Raw genomic sequence first — 17,611 nt, forward strand, 5'->3', positions numbered from 1 at the left:
AGAGGAAGCATATGTCAGGTATAGACGGGATAGATCGAGTGAATCCTTAGAAGAGTATAAAGGAAGTAAGAGTATACTTGAGAGAAATCAGGAGGGCAAAAAGGGGACATGAGATAGCTTTGGCAAATAGAGTTAAGGAGAATCCAAAGGGTTTTTACAAAATATTAAAGACAAAAGGGTAACTAGGGAGAGAATAGGGCCCTTCAAAGTTCAGCAAGGTGGCCTTTGTGCGGAGCCACAGAAAATGGGGAAGATACTAAATGAATATTTTGCATCAGTATTTACTGTAGAAAAAGATATGGAAGATATAGACTGTAGGGAAATAGATGGTGACATCTTGCAAAATGTCCAGATTACAGAGGAGGAAGTGCTGGATCTCTTGAAACGGTTAAAAGTGGATAAATCCCCAGGACCTGATCAGGTGTATCCGAGAATTCTGTGGGAAGCTAGAGAAGTGATTGCTGGGCCTCTTGCTGAGATATTGGTATCATCGATAGTCACAGGTGAGGTGCCGGAAGACTGGAGGTTGGCAAACATGGTGCCACTGTTTAAGAAGGGCGGTAAAGACAAGCCAGGAGACTATAGACCGGTGAGCCTGACCTCGGTGGTGGGCAAGTTGTTGGAGGGAACAACTGAGGTTGTTCCTGAGGGACAGGATGTACATGTATTTGGAAAGGCAAGGACTGAGTCGGGATAGACAACATGACATTGTGCGTGGGAAATCATGTCTCACAAACTTCATCTGAGTTTTTTGAAGTAGTAATAAAGAAGACTGATGAGGGCAGAGCAGTAAATGTGATCCATATGGACTTCAGTAAGGCATTCGACAAGGTTCCCAATGGGAGATTGATTAGCAAGGTTAGATCTCATGGAATACAGGGAGAACTAGCCATTTGGATACAGAACTGGCTCAAAGGTAGAAGACAGAGGGTAGTGATGGAGGGTTTTTCTCAGAATGGAGACATGTGACCAATGGAGTGCCACAAGGATCGGTGCTGGGTCCTCTACTTTTTGTCATTTACATAAATAATTTGGATGCGAGCATAAGAGGTACACAGTTAGTAAGTTTGCAGATGACACCAAAATTGGAGGTGTAGTGGACAGCAAAGAGGGTTACCTCAGATTACAACAGGATTTGGACCAGTGGCAAATTGAGTTTAATTCAGATAAATGCGAGGTGCTGCATTTTGGGAAAGCAAATCTTAGCAAGACTTATACCCTTAATGGTAAGGTCCTAGGGAATGTTGCTGAACAAAGAGACCTTGGTGTGCAGGTTCATAGCTCCTTGAAAACAAAGTCGCAGGTAGATAGGATAGTGAAGAAGGCGTTTGGTATGCTTTATTGGTTGAGTATTGAGTACAGGAGTTGGGAGGTCATGTTGTAGCTGTACAGGACATTGGTTCAGCCACTGTTGAAATATTGCATGCAATTCTGGTCTCCTTCCTATCGGAAAGATAGTGAAACTTGAAGGGGCCCAGAAAAGATTTACAAGGATATTGCCAGGGTTGGAGGATTTGAGCTACAGGGAGAGGCTGAACAGGCTGGGGCTGTTTTCCCTGGAGCGTCGGAGGCTGAGGGGGGACCTTATAGAGGTTTACAAAATTATGAGGAGCATGGATACGATAAATAGACAAAGGCTTTTCCCTGAGTTCAGGGAGTCCAGAAGTAGAGGGCATAGGTTTAGGGTGAGAGGGGAAAGATATAAAAGAGACCTAAGGGGCAACTTTCTCACGCTACATGTTTGGGATGAGCTGCCAGAGGATGTGGTGGAGGCTGGTACAATTGCAACATTTAAGAGGCACTTGGATGGGTATATGAATAGGAAGGGTTTGGAGGGATATGGGCCGGGTGCTGGCAGGTAGGACTAGATTGGGTTGGGATATCTGGTCGGCATGGACAGGTTGGACCGAAGTTTCTGTTTCCATGCAGTACACCTCTATGACTGATCCCTGTGGAATACCACTACTTACCAGTCTCCATTCTGAAAAACACTCTTCCACCGCTACCCTCTGTCTTCTATGACCAAGCCAGTTCTGCATCCATCTAGCCAGCCAACCCGGAATCCTATATGATTTTATTTTTTGTACTAATCTGCCATGTGAGACTTTATCAAATGCTTACTAAAATAAAAAAAACTACATCCACAACCCTTTTCTAATCAATAATCTTCTAACAAAAGATTCAAAAAATTCAATCAGGTTGGTGAGGCATGACCTTCACGACAGAAAACCAGTCTGCCTCTCCCTAGCTAGTCCATTTTCTTCCAAATGTGCATACATCTTGTCCCTCAGTATCTTCTCCAAGAGGTTCCCTACAGCAGACATCAGGGTCACTGACCTATAATTTTCCTGGATTAACCTTGCTCCCTTTCCTCATTCTCTGAATTTTACTTACCTCTTCTTAGTCAATCCCTTAAAGATCTCCCAGTCTTTGGGGGGTATGAGCTCCTGACCTCTCTGAATTTTGAAGCAGCCGCTCCACAAAAAGTTTATTAAATACTCTGCCTCAGCTGTTTCAGAAACTGGCTTAAACCAGATTAAGCATTAAGCACAATTATTGAATCCTTGACGACAAGATTTCTTTTTTTTGCTCCCAGAATTCAGCTTTTTGTTGATGAAACGATTACGAATGGCCAAATTTTTGATAGTCAGTGAAATGTTTTGAATTTTATACTGAGTTCAGGAGGTTCGGTGATCAATTACTTTTTTGCATATTGAAGGTTTGACAATTTTTAGGGCTTAAATGAGTTTTGATTGATGACGTAAGCATTTCTTCAATTGAATTTGTTCTTCCATTCGTGCTACTTATGAACAAGGGCTTTACTGGCTGGCAAGGATTTATTGCCTATCCCTAGCTGCCCTTGAGAAGGTGGTGACAACAGAAAATTGCAAACAAAGTGACACCCAAGAGTGAGGAACATGGGTTAAGAATGAACATAAAGACACGATGGTGCCAAAAAGAAACCAAAGCCCAGAGTGAGAATTGAAGTCAACAGACAAATCTCAATGACCAAAATATCTCTCATACTTTGGACAGCTTGTCACAAACTGAAAAATGGTGAAATCTAAAGCAAATTAAAAGCAGCTTTGGCAGTCAACATATGTTGACATCATATGTTTTCATATGTCAACATCAAATCAAACTGTATTAGATTTGCTTGAATATGGGCAATGTGTTATTTGTAGCACATATGCAAATCGGGAATCAATCTCTTGTTCTTTGAACAGGTCAGAGCTGATCAGGTTATGGCCTCAACTTTACTTTCCTGCCGACAATGAATGCCCTTTCCACCCCATTTTCAATTGAGAATCTACTTAACTCAGTCTTAAAAATACTTCATCACCCAGTCTCCTTTGCTGTCTGGGTAAGACAGCTCCACAACCACCCTCAGAGGAATGTTCACTTCACCTCCATCTTAAAGACATGAACAACAAAGACACCATTGACAACCTTATTACATTCAAGATGCAGACAGAGTCATACAAGCATGGAAACAGACCCTTCAGTCCAACTTGGCAAAAGTGAGGACTGCAGATGCTGGAAGCCAGACTTTAGATTAGAGTGGTGCTGGAAAAGCACAGCAGGTCAGGCAGCATCAGAGGAGAAGGAAAATAGACATTTCAGACAAAAGCCCTTGCCAAAAGTCGATTTTCCTGCTCCTTCAGTCCAACTTGTCCATGCCCACCAGGCCTCCCAAATTAAGTAGCCCCCACTTGCCTGCATTTGGGGCATATTCATTTCAACCATTACTATTCACGTACCTGCCCAAGTGTCTTTTAAATGTTGTAACTGTACCTGCATCTACCACTTTCTCTGGCAGTCACTACCATATATGCACCATGTGAGAAAACTTTACCCCTCGGGTCCCTTTTAAATCTTTCTCCTATCTTAAAATCTATGCCTTCTAGTTTTGGACTCCTCTACCGAAGGGGAAAAGACCGTTACTATTCACCTTATCTATCCCCCTCTCATGATTTTGTAAACCTCAACCTTATACACTCCAAGGAACAGTAGTCCCAGCCTATGCAGTCTCTCCATGTAACTCAAACCTGCTAGCCTTGGTAACTTCTTTTGTAAATCTTTTCTGCACCTGTTCAAATTTAATACTATCCTTCCTATAGAAGGGCCACCAAACTGGATGCACTTCAAAACTGGTCGCACCATTGTCCTGTACAACCATAACATCACATCCAAACTCCTATACTCAATGTTTCAGCCAATTGCAATGGCTGGCTCTATAGGTCCCACTCAGAATGTTATAGCACAAAGTAGGCCCTTTGGCCCTCAATGTTGCATCAACCTATGAAGCCAATCTGAAGACCATCTATTCAACACTATTCCATTCAATGACCGTTTAAAATCTCTTAAAGTTAGCGAGTCTACTACTGTTGCAGGCAGGGCAGTCCACATCCCTATTACTCTGAGTAAAGAAAGTGCATCTTAACTTCTGTCCTGTATCTACCACCCCTCAACTTAAAGCTATGTCCCCTCATGCTAGCCATCACCATCAAGAGGAAAACACTGTCCACCCGATCTAACCCTCTGATTATCTTACATGTCTCAATTAAATCACCTCTCAATCATCTTCTCTCTAACGAAAACAGCCTCAAGTCATAGACTAAGAGATATACAGCACAGAAACAGACGCTTCGGTCCAACTCGTTCATGCCAACCAGATATCCCAACCCAATCTAGTCCTACCTGCCAGCACCCAGCCCATACTCTGCCAAACCCTTCCTATTCATATACCCATCCTGATGCCTCTTAAATGTTGCAATCGTACCAGCCTCCACCACATCCTCTGGCAGCTCATTCCATTTACATACCTCTGCGTGATAAAGTTGCCCCTTAGGTCTCTTTTATATCTTTCCCCTCTCACCCTAAGCCTATGCCCTTTAGATCTGGACTCCCCGACCCCAGGGAAAAGACTTTGTCTATTTATCCTATCCATGCCCCTCATAATTTTGTAAACCTCTATAAGGTCACCCCCTCAGCCTCCAATGCTCCACGGAAAACAGTCCCAGCCTATTCAACCTCTCCCTATAGCACAAATCCTCCAACCCTGGCAACATCCTTGTAAGTCTTTTCTGAACCCTTTCAAGCTTCACAACATCCTTCCAATAGGAAGACCAGAATTGCATACAGTATTCCAAAAGTAGCCGAACCAATTTCCTGTACAGCTGCAACATGACCTCCCAACTCCTGTACTCAATACTCTGACCTATAAAGGAAAGCATACCAAATACCGCCTTCACTATTCTATCTACCTGATTCCACTTTCGAGAAGCTATAAACCTGCACTCCAAGGTCTCCTTGTTCAGCAGCACTAAGACTTTACCATTAAGTGTACAAGTCCTGCTAAGATTTCCTTTCCCAAAATGCAGCACCTCAAATTTATCCAAATTAAACTCCATCTGCCACTCCTCAGCCCACTGGTCCATCAAGATCCCATTGTAATCTCAGGTAACCTTCTTCACTGTCCACTACACCTTCAATTTTGGTGTCATCTGCAAACTTATAACTATACCTCTTATGCTCACAACCAAATTATCTTCCATGTCCTTTTCCACAGTAAACACTGATACAAAATACTTGTTTAGTATTTTCCCCAACTCTTGTGGCTCCACAGAGGCTGCCTTGCTGATCTTTGAGGGGCCCTATTCTCTACCTAGTCACCCTTATGTCCTGAATATATTTGTAAAAACCCTTTGGATTCTCCTTAATTCTATTTGCCAAAGCTATGTCCCCTTTTTGCCCTCCTGATTTCCCTCTTAAGTATACTCTATGGATTCATTCGATCTATCCTGTCTGTACCTGACATATGCTTCCTTCTTTTTCTGAACCAAACCGCAATTTCTTCAATGATCTATGTTGCTTACACCTACCGGCTTTTCCTTCCACCCTAACAGGAATATACCTTCTCTGGACTCTCATTATCTGATTTCTGAAGGCTTTCCATTTTCCAGCCGTCCCTTTACCTGCAAACATCTGCCCACAATCAGCTTTTGAGAGTTCTTGCCTAATACCATCAAAATTAGCCTTCCTCCAATTTAGAACTTCAACTGTTAGATCTGGTCTATCCTTTTTCATCACTATTTTAAAACTAATAAAATTGTGGTCGCGGGAGTCGGTCAAGTTTTGCACCTTCTCTTGAAGGTACATCACATACTGAATCAGAAACATTTCTTGTACATCCTTAAAATTCCTTTCCATCTAAATCCTTAATGCTATAGCAGCCCCAGTCTATGTTTGGAAAGTTAAAATCCCCCACCATAACCACCCTATTAATCTTACAGATAACAGACCTTCTGATAAATTTGTTTCTCAAACTCCTGCTGACTATTAGGGAGTCTATAATACAAACCCAGTAAGGTGATTATCCCTTTCTTATTTCGCAGTTCCACCCAAATAACTTCACTGGATGTATTTCTGGGAATATCTTCCCTCAGTACAGGTATAATGCTATCCCTTATCAAAAATGCCTCCTCTCTTGCCTCCCTTTCTGTCCTTCCTGCAGCATTTGTATCCTGGAACAATAAGCTGCCAGTCCTGAGCCACGTTCTGTAATTGCTATGATATCCTGGATCCATGTTCCTAACCATGCCCTGAGTTCATCTGCCTTCCCTGTTAGGCCCCTTCCATTGAAATAAATGCAGTTTAATTTATCAGACTTAGCTTGTTCTCTGCTTTGTCCCTGCCTCAACTGTACCAGTCTTAGATTGGTTTCTTTCTTCACTATCTCCCTGGGTCCCATCCCCTTTCCTTCCCCCCCACCCCCCACCCTACTATGTTAAAATCTTCCTGAGCAGCTCGAGAAAATCTCCCTGCCAGTATATTAGTCCCCTTCCAATTCAGGTGCAATTAGTCCTTCTTGTACAGGTCATTTCTACCCCAGAAGGAATTCCAACGATCTAAATAAAAATCCTTCTCCCATATACCAGCTCCTCAGCCATGCATTCACCTGCGGTATCCTCCTATTTCTACCCTCACTAGCTCGTAGCACTAGGAGTAATCCAGATATTACTATTCACAAGAACTTCCTTTTTAAATGCCTACCTCTCCAATCTCCTTTCAGAATTTCAACCTTTTCCCTTCCTATCTTGTCGGTTCCAATGTGTACAATGATCCCCTGCTGGCCCCTCTCTCCCGTGAGAGCATTCTGCACCCTCTTTGAGGCATCATTGATCCTGGCACCAGGGAAGCAATACACCATTCTGATTTTTCGCTGCTGGCCACAGAAACGTGTCTGTACCTCGGACTAGAAAGTCCTCTCACACAATTGATTGCTTGGAACCTGACATATCTCTCATTACATTAGAGCCAATCTTAACAACCAGAAACTTGGCTGTTCATACTACATTCCTCTGAGAATCCATCACCCCCTACATTTTCCAAAACAGCTGTTTGAAATAGGGACATCCTCAGAAGACTCCTGCAGTACCTGCCTACTTCTCTTACCTCTGCTGGAGTTAACCCATCTACGTGACTGTATATGCGACCTTTCTCCCTTCCTATATATAACTGCCTCCATCACATCCCCTTGCTCTTGTAAATTCCTCATTGCCTCTGACTGTCACTCCAATCGATCCATCCAATCTGATAGGATTCACACCCAATGGCATTTATTGCAGATATAATCCTCAGTAACACGTGAGCACTCCCTAAACTCCCACATCCGAGAAGAGGAGCATATCACTCTACTAAGGGCCATTTTTGCTTCTTCTAATCTCCAGACCGAGAAAACAGCACCGTCTTATTCTTCTACAAAACACTGCTCCAGGCTAACTTAATACTGATGGCTTATATTTTTAAGAGACATATCTCAATAAAACATATAATCAAGAAAGAACCCACTCTACTCACTACTGCTACAGCAAGGCCACACTTAAAAACTATTCACTTACCTGTTTCTGTGCTGTGATCTCTCTCAAACAGGTTCCTCCAAGATCAGTTGGAAATTTCACTGTTTGTTAATTTTCCTAGATGCACTCCAACGTCCAGTGATTCATAAATTCAACAGCAAAGACAGTAACTGTGCAGGTTCACTGCTGTGTCAGCAGTGTGGATTCCCTCAGCCTTTCCTCATATGACCTTCCCTCCATACTAGGCAACATCTTACTAAATCTCTTCACCCTTTCAAAAGCTTCCACATCCTTTCTATAATGCGGTGACCAGAACTGTATGCAATACCCCAAGTGCAGCCGCACCAGAGCTTTGTACAGCTGCAGCATGATCTTGTAGCTCCGAAACTCAACTCTCTTCCAGTAAAAACTAACACACCATGTGCCTCCTTAACAACCCTACCAACCTGGGTGGCAACTTTCAGGGATCTATACACATTGACACAGAGAGCTCTCTGCTCATCTACACTGCCAAGAATCTTAACATTTGCCCTGCACTCTTCATTCCTGTTGCTCCATCGAAAGTGAATCACCTCATACTTTTCTGCACTAAACTCCACTGGCACCTCTCAGCCCAGCTCTGAAGCTTATCTATGTCCTTCTGTAAGCTGCAACATATTTCCACACTATCCACAACTCCACCGACCTTAGTGTCATCCACAAATATACTAACCCATCCTTCTACGCCCTCATCCAGGTCATTTATAAAAATGCCAAACAGCAGTAACTCCAAAGCAGATCCTTGCAGTACACCACTAGCAACTGAATTTTAGGATGAACATTTCCCATCAACCACCACCCTCAGTCTTCTCCGGTACCTCTGATTATTTTTGCACAGTTTAACAATGAACCTTGTCATTTTAGTTTATGTAAGGCCTCAGAGCTGGATCCTGTTGTCATCTGAGATCCCACAATTACACAATGAGCAGGGGTCTCTGTCCATTTGAGCAGTAATAGGAGCCTTGACTAACTTTCCTCTCCTAGGTCTCCCAAGAACTAAAATAGAAAAGTGCAATTCTGAAGGACAGTCATACTGGACATGAAACTTCAACACATGCTATATAGATGCAATAGTCTTCTCCAGCACTTGTTATTTTTTTAAATTTCAGAAATCCAGTGTTACACCCAGACCTTGAGTAAGGGTTCCAATTTTGTTACTGTTCCAGGTGAGATACTCCACAGTTCCTGAGAAGAGGAGAACTGCATCCCTTTCTTTATTCACCCAGCCCCTTGGCTGATAGCAACAAAGATTAATCTACCTTTGCTTTCTCTCAGACCCAAATGAACTTATGCTTTAAAAGGAATCAATCTAAACAGGCTTTCTTGAGTTAACAAAGAGTGAATTTACCGATGACTACATGTGAAAAGTATGTGCAATGCAGAGCGTGCGCAGACCAAAGACAAGAGGTGATATAGAAAAGCCATCCTACATTTGCAAAAAAAATGAAGAGAGTCTTTGCAGAGAACCATAAAACAGTTATAGTAATTTGGTAAAACTGAATTTGAACATTGCGGATTAAAAGACATTTTGTCAAAGCGCTTCATCTTGCGCTCATTGGACAATTTGTAAGAAATATCAAAGTAAAGGAAAAATGTGTACCTGATGAGAGGTGAATGCTGATTGGTAAAAGTAATACCATAGAGAATATGCCAGTTAATGATGACTGACAGTTAACAAACAGGTTTAGTTTCAATTTTAATCTGTGCATTATCTATATGGTATAAATGCCTTCTCTTTATTTTGGTTTTTCTTGCAAACTATACTGATGACAGTAAGATGTTAAAAGTTCAACAAAATTCATATTTTTCAGTTACACAATATTTTGGTCACAACATCAGAGTGAAAGGTAGCTCAAGACAGTTACTAAAAGGGAAAGTCAATGCAAATGTGCAGGAGAGGGAATCAGCAGCAAGAATTCATGATGATAGTTGGACTAAATACAGTTAAGTTAACCGAAACCTTCAAGGGCATCAGTATTGGAAATCCATGACAGCACACCTTCCAGAACAAAGAAATCAACAAACAAATGTATCAAGTGGATATCTAAATTGCAGCATGCCACAAGCTGCTTTATAAATGGACAGGTGTCCATGGAGAGTACACGTGTAACAGGTACTTCTTTATAGGGCTGCTGTTTAAATGCTGGGTGTGCAACCAGGATATTTGAAGAGGTGGTGTGCTTCTATTTAAAAGGATGGACACGTGAAGGATAAGTGTATAAATAGAGGGTGTGCAGATGTTAAATGAGCAGTTGCGAAACAGGTTGATGGGGAGGCTATGGTGAAGTGGTCATGTCACTGGACTAGTAATCTAGACCTCGGGCAAGGTCTGGGGAATAAGCTCAAAACCTTATTATTACAAAAAGGTGAAATTTGAATTCAGAAAACTCTGGAATATAAAAAAAACAGCCTAGTGCTGTTGTGGTTCTAGTGGTTATAGCCGGAGGAAACATCACAGAAGCGCTTCACAGGAGGCTCCCAAGCACTGAGGATGTCACCTAGACAGGGGACGAAATGTCTGCAACACAAATTCCCAGCTCGGCGAACAGAACCACAACAACGAGCACCCAAGCTACAAATCTTTTCACAAACTTTGAATCGCCTAGTGCTGACTAGGATGTTGGTTATCAGAAACAAAAAAAAATCTTTACTCGTCTGACCTGCAGGTGACTTGAGGCCCACAGCAATGTGGTTGACTCTTAACTCTCCGCTGGGCAATTAGGGATGCCTACATCCCATAAATGAATTGGTACGTAACAAACCTAGTATTGTAAGAAAGATGAGTAACAGACAATTGTATACCAAACGGTCCAAAAATGCATGTAACTATGACTTAAATGACTGAAGCACTGTCTTAAAAGACAGGCTTCAACTGTGACAAAACAACTACTGGTCAGAGAAACCACTCATGCTACACAACTGACTGGTCTTAGCCCATTCTCATCCGGTTCTGGTGAAATCAGATGCAGCCACTGAAATAGTTATTTTTAAAACATCTTTAAAATTTAACTTCCTCTTTGAATTTGTGGTTAACTAAACTTAGCTGCATTCAAATATATGAAACTCTATTGACTGTGCTTTTATCACTCATTAACATTACTGTGAAACCTATTCAGAAATTCTTGTTGCTCCAAGTGGACATTGGTCCTAAGAATAAAAGGACTTAATTCAGGATAATTCCTCCTAATATAGGAGCTTCCTATTCAGGAAAAAGAAAATCACAAAACAGTTTTTTATTCTGATCCTGAAAGGCATGAGAATAGGACTGACTCAATTTGAGATTACTTATTCAGCTTTCATTGCTAAAAGCAGGAGCAATGGCATAAATAATAACCTGGAGTGATTTAATGGCACCAACTGGAGTCTCGGAAAGGATCATTTTTAATACACTATGAGACTTGGAGATTTGTGAAGTGAAATTGTTTGTTGTCGTTTTCTGGCTTGGTACCATAATTCTGGCAACAGATAGTAAACACTGGGCATCATCACCAACAGTAACAGTACAGTGCAGTATTTCCATTGCACTTCGACCTGCTTCCTTCTCAGTCTTCCAAGAGTCAGGACTCATTACTTTCACCCTGAAACACACTGCTTTGTTTACATATATCCATATTACATGGATTTCACATGAATGTAACCCAGGAAATTTCTCTCTGCATAGTATTAGTAGGTAGAATACTGTAAAAGTCAGAGAAATTTCTACAAACATTGATAAAAATAATCCCAAAAATGCTACTTTGAGAAAAAGAAACATTATTTTTATGTAACCTTTGTAAAGAGTGAAAATGCAGATTGCCAAGCCAGTTGAACACAGATAAAAGCTGACTTAAACCAATCTGTTATTAATATTTCAATTCTGTGGCTTGTTGTGAAAGCAATTAACAATAAATCTCTCAAAAGTCAACCAAAGCTGTCCTTCCCTTCCACGTCCTTAACCTGCACCTGACAATTTCCAACTGTGTTAACTCTGCTCCTGACACAGCACTGTAGTTCAACAATGCAGTTCATCCTTCAATGCAATTAGGAATGGGCAGAAAATGCGGGCCATTGACATTTACATCCCTTGAAATAACGAAAAACAGCTAATAGTCCGGAAGAAATATAGATTTTAACAGCAAAATTCTATTGTTAACATTCTTTACAGTACTAATTCCTGTTTGTAATGCTCAACTGGGATTAGAAAAATTAACTTCACACTCTCTATTGAAAAGGTTAGTATTCATCTATATATGCAAATAGTAGTTATATTTCTTGCAATCTGAATTGTTCTCTTTTCTGTGACTTAGTGTCTGCAACACTGTCAAGCCAAGAATTTCAAACTTATTTTTTAAAAAAAAATACTGGAGGGGAAAACCAAATTTCATCACAGCATGTCAGGACTCCATAGAACACTTTTGATTTTGTGATAAATAATTGCAGCAGACAGATTTTGGAGTCCTCCACACTGCCCAAGTAGGCTGCTCAACATCTTGTTTTGAAGACTTTCTAAAATAAAAGCCTCCAAACCATTCCACAGCAAAATAAACTGCCTTGGGATAAAACTCAAGATAAAAAAAGACCATTAAAGAGGTAGCATTCCTTTTAATGGACCAAATAGATTGTATTTCTAAGCTAACCATGAAGCCATCATATTATAGCTCAAAACACATTACACCCTTTACAAACAAAGGTCATTTAGTTTATTAAAACTTCACCCCAAAGTAATTGTACGAGGCTGACAAAACAATAGCTTGCTCCTTGTATTCTCATCACAGACGATTTTGGCTACATAAAAAAAGGTAAATGTAAAACTTTATGAAGGTTTGATTTCAAAACACATTTTAAATTAAACCTATGTTGGCAACTAAAGGGGATACAGATCTCTTTAAAAAGTCAACTAAGACATTGGCAAACCTGTTTATTTATTTCAAAGCCATTTAAACCCTATTCTGTCGCCTGTTGGAAAATGCAAACATTTTAAATGCAACATTTAAAATATTTTCAAGAGTGTTGATGAGAAAACCATTTCTGCATCTTTCAAAGTATTTTTCTCTCATGAATTACTAGTTTCCAAACAATAAATGTATAAACATCTTAATTCTAACCTGCTCCTCCAATATCACAGGAACAACCTGGATATCAAGTGCAAATTTCTTGCATCAATACAGCACAACCTTCTATAAATGTAACACCGAGAGAACAGAAATCAGTGTGTTGGTGATGAAAATACGCAGAAGCATTCAATTTATAAAAAATAACCAGTCATTTATCTCAGTGAAACAAAGAGGGATGATTTAGGGATATGACAAACCAAAGGAAAGAGACAGGACTTCACATTATCTCTAAAGTAAAAAATACAAGCTTCACAAGTGCCTCTGAAAACAGATGAAAGTTACAATTTTGAAGAATGGAAGAAATGTTTCCAAAAGACATATTCCTATGCATAAGAATTACAATCTATTTAACAAGTCCTATCTTTTTAGCCTCCGTTTCATATATTAATAACCTCCACATCTTCACTATGAAGACTTCTGCTTCTTCATCCAGTACCTGTAGGAAGAAATAATATTTAGCACAAGATAATGTAAAGTAGATCGACACTGAACATCAAGTTTGCTCTCTGAGCTGATGCTGACTCATCCTGTGTTCCATGACCAATCCCAACTCTCTTGCACTTTCTTGTAATTAGCTCATTGAAAGATTTAGATATTGAGTATTATGACATAGAACATAGCAGCACAGGAGAGGACAGGCTCTCGATGTTGTGCTGACCTCTGGAACCAATCTGAAGCCTATTTATCCTACACTATTCCATTTTCATGCATATGTTTATCCAATGATCATTTAAATGCTCTTAAAGTTGGCATGTCTACTACAGTTGCAGGCAGGGGGTTCCACACTCCTACTACTCGGAGTAAAGAAACTACCTCTGATATCTGTCCTATATCTATCGCCCCTCAATTTAAAGCTATGTCCACTCGTGCTAATCATCACCTTCCGAGGAAAAAGGCTTTCACTGTCCACCCTATCTAACCTCTGATTATCTTCTTTGCCTCAATTAAATCACCTCTCAACCTTCCCTCTACGTTCAGAGATATTTCAAATTACAGCTGTATCTAGTCCAGATTTACACATGGCCAGATCATAACAATGAGCAAGAATCCTGGCTGAAGTTAACAAGGGGTTCACTGCCACTGAAAAGACCACTCTTGCGATACTCGAATATCAACACATCAGAATTGTTTCTCAAACCATGTCTGGATGAGTTGCAACTCAAGTTGCTAATTGAAGTGGATAGGATATAGGAAAAGAGGGGGAATTTGTTTTAAAGTTTCCCTCTGCATATGACATGTTGATATACGTTTCATTAGCCAGGGATTGAGTTCAAAGCCTTATGATTGAGGTTAAGCTGCAGCTCTATAAAACCCTAGGTAGACCAAACTTGGAATACTGTGTTCAGTTCTGATCGTCTCGCTATAGGAAAGATGAGGAAGTTTTTGAGAGGGTGCAGAGTAGATTTACCAGGATGTTGCTTGAACTGGAGGGCATATCTTATGAAGAAAGGTTGAGGGAGCTAGGGCTTTTCTCACTGGAGAAAATGAGGATGAGGGGTGTACAAGATGTTGAGAGGCATAGATAGAGTGGGCAGCCAAGAGACGACTTCTCACGGCAGAAATGGCGACCATGAGGGGGTGCAATTTTAAGATAATTGGAGGAGGATTTAGGGTAGATTTCAGTGGTGGGTGCGTGAAATGCACCGTCAGCAGTGGTAGCAGAGCCATACACATTAGAGACATTTAAGCGACTCTTGGATAGGCACATGGAAGTTAGTACAATGAAGGATATTAGGTTAGACTGATCTTAGAGTAGGATAAAAGGCTGGCACAACATCAAGGGCTATACTGTTGTATGTTCTGGATTGTAACGGAAACGTCAAACGACTGCATTAGCTAAAGTAACATGCTTATTCAAGAAAGGGTTTAACGACTGTCCTTGTAACTACAGGCCCATTAGCCTAACATTATTGCAAGCAAAGTCTTTGAATCCATACCAAGGGAAAGAAAAATAAACATGAATAGCTTTTTGGAGCTGTTTGATTAATGAAGAACCGCCACAGATTTAATTGAAAAATGTAGTTACGTTTGTCAAGTATCAGGTTAAAAAAATCACACAACACCATGTTATAGTCTAACAGGTTTATTTGGAAGGAGCAGTGCTCCGAAAGCTAGTGCTTCCAAATAAACCTGTTGGGCTATAACCTGGTGTTCTGTGATTTTTAACTTTGTACACGCCAGTCCAACACTGGCACCTCCAAGTTAAGTATCAGAGTAGACTGAATAAGGGAATGCAATGGAACACATACACGACTGATTTACAAAATGAAGGCATTTGAAATTGGAGGGTATGTCACAATCAGATAAAGAAAATGATTTAAGAAAGTAGGTAGCAAGTTGTGGTGGTTGGTTGTATCACCAACTGGTGGATTGGAGTCAGTTGCGTTCCCCTAGCGTTACCACTCCATCAATGATTTTTTTTTTGCAACTTGGACCTTAAAGTAAATTTGATGCAATCAAATGTATATAGGTTAGCAGAATGGGCAGACAAGTGACAGTTCTCAACACTGAGAAGGGTGGCAGGATATATTCAGAAAGCAATCACTCAAGTATTTGGGATCTTGGGCTTAAATAGAGCCATAGAGTGCAAAAACAGTGATGTTAAGCTGTGGTTAGGCCACAACTAAAGGATTCCATTTAAATTTGTCTCGCCACAGTTCAGACAAGGTGTGAAGGTCCTAAAGAGCGTACAGAGGAGATATACCAGAATCATTCCAGGTGTGCATTCAGTCAGGTTAGCTTGGAAAGGGTGCAGCTGTTTCACTTGACACAAAGATTTAATAGAACCAAAGTGCGTAATACCAGCTTCAGTAAGGCAGACAAGAAAAAATTAATTAGCAGCTAGCTGTACTAGAATTAAGGATATACTTTTCAGATTTCGGGCAAGACTTGACCTAGTCAATGAAGGTGGAGAATGCAAAAGACAAGACTTTGAAAGGATATGGGATAGTCACTTGAAGGAAATAACCTTGCATGTAGGTGTGGGGGTCAGGATGGAGCGAGACTGATTGGATTGCCTTGTGGAGAACTGTTATGGACACAATGAACCAAATGGCCTCTTTCAGTGTCTGAAGTAACTCTGACTCTCAGGGGCGGCACGGTGGCTCAGTGGTTAACATTGTTGCCCTCACAGCACCAGGGACCCACGTTCGATTCCTGCCTCGGCAACTGTCTGCGCGGAGTTTGGCACATTGCCCCCGTGCTCGGGTTTCCTCCAACAGTCCAAACATGTGCAGGTCAAGTGAATTGCAATGCTAAATTGCCCATAGTGTTATCTGCATTAGTCAGAGGGAAATGGATCTGCATGGGTTACTCTTTGGAGGGTCGGTGTGGACTTATTGGGTCAAAGGGCCTGTTTCCACACCATAGGGAATCTAATCTAATCTAACAACTCCATGACCTTACATTCCAATCATGCCTGGTAACAAACTTTCTTATTTCCATACTGCATTTATTACTAATGAAGAAAACATTTGACATGCAAATAGAAGTTGGGAATAAAATTCTTAGCGTGCCCAAGTTCTAATAGGCCTAAGCAAAAATGCAGGGATCTTGAGTGATCACAGGTGCCCTGCCAAACTTTGTCTCTGCCAAAGTTCAGCCAAGTCAAATGGCTGAATCGCCTTCTTACTCAATGATCAGAAACCAGGGTGCAACTGAGAAAAACAATAAACATGGAATAGAAAACAACCTAGCAATGCAGAATAACTCTACCAGTGATCAAAATGCTAGCATCAAATATCATTTCAGGAAGAAAGGAAAAAAGCCAAAGGTGAGGTTGCACTCTGAATAAGGGACAAGATCAGTACATTAATAACATGAGATCTTACATTGAAGGATCAAGACATAGCTGGAGCTAAGCTGCAGCAACAGACTGCAAGCATTAATGGAGCTTTTGTATATTACCAAAAAGTAGCAAAATGGGGAAACCTAATCAACACTAATACTGTGGAGTACAATATGCATTTCTCAAGCTATGTTGAAGAAACAACTAGGGATGAGGTTATTTTAGATTTAGTACTAAACAACGAGAAAGGGCTAAAACCTTGCTGCAAAGGAAGCCTTTGAAAATGGAGACTACAATACCTAGAGTACTACGTGCAGTTTTGGTCTCCTAGTCGGAGGAAAGACATTCCTGCTATTGAGGGAGTCCAGTGAAGTTTCACCAGATTGATTCTTAGGATGGCAGGACTGATGTATGAAGAAAGACTGGATTCGACTGGGCTTGCACCCACTGGAATTTAGACCAATGAGGGAGGAATCACTTGGAACATAGAAAATTCTGATGGACAGGCTAGATGTAAAAAGAATGCTCCCGATGTCGAGGAAGTCCAGAACTAGGAGTTAGAGTCGAAGAATAGGAAGTAAATCATTCAGGACTCAGAGGAGGAAGAATTTCTTTACTCCGTTGTAAACCTGTGGCACCCTCTACCACAGAAAGCTGTCAGGGCCAGTTTAGATTAGATTAGATTACTTACAGTGTGGAAACAGGCCCTTCGGCCCAACAAGTCCACATCGCCCCGCTGAAGCGCAACCCACCCATACCCCTACATTTACCCCTTACCTAACACTAGAGGCCATTTAGGATGGCCAATTCACCTAACCTGCACATTTTTG

General features: G+C 40.9%; 1 protein-coding gene across 4 annotated transcripts in view; it reads right to left on the minus strand.

Moving 5' to 3' along the window:
- Positions 1 to 12,557: 12,557 nt before the first annotated feature.
- The window catches only part of LOC140476596 (RNA-binding protein 25-like), a 93,757-nt gene continuing 88,703 nt past the window's right edge, over positions 12,558 to 17,611 (minus strand). For all 4 annotated transcript variants that reach the window (XM_072569431.1, XM_072569432.1, XM_072569429.1 and 1 more), the window contains one exon: positions 12,558 to 13,430. In XM_072569431.1, the coding sequence (XP_072425532.1) occupies positions 13,338 to 13,430 (93 nt within the window). In that variant the 3' untranslated portion in view covers positions 12,558 to 13,337. The remainder of the gene's footprint in view (positions 13,431 to 17,611) is intronic.

This window comes from Chiloscyllium punctatum, chromosome 4, assembly GCF_047496795.1.
Source record: "Chiloscyllium punctatum isolate Juve2018m chromosome 4, sChiPun1.3, whole genome shotgun sequence".
In the NCBI taxonomy this organism is placed as follows: Eukaryota; Metazoa; Chordata; class Chondrichthyes; order Orectolobiformes; family Hemiscylliidae; genus Chiloscyllium; species Chiloscyllium punctatum.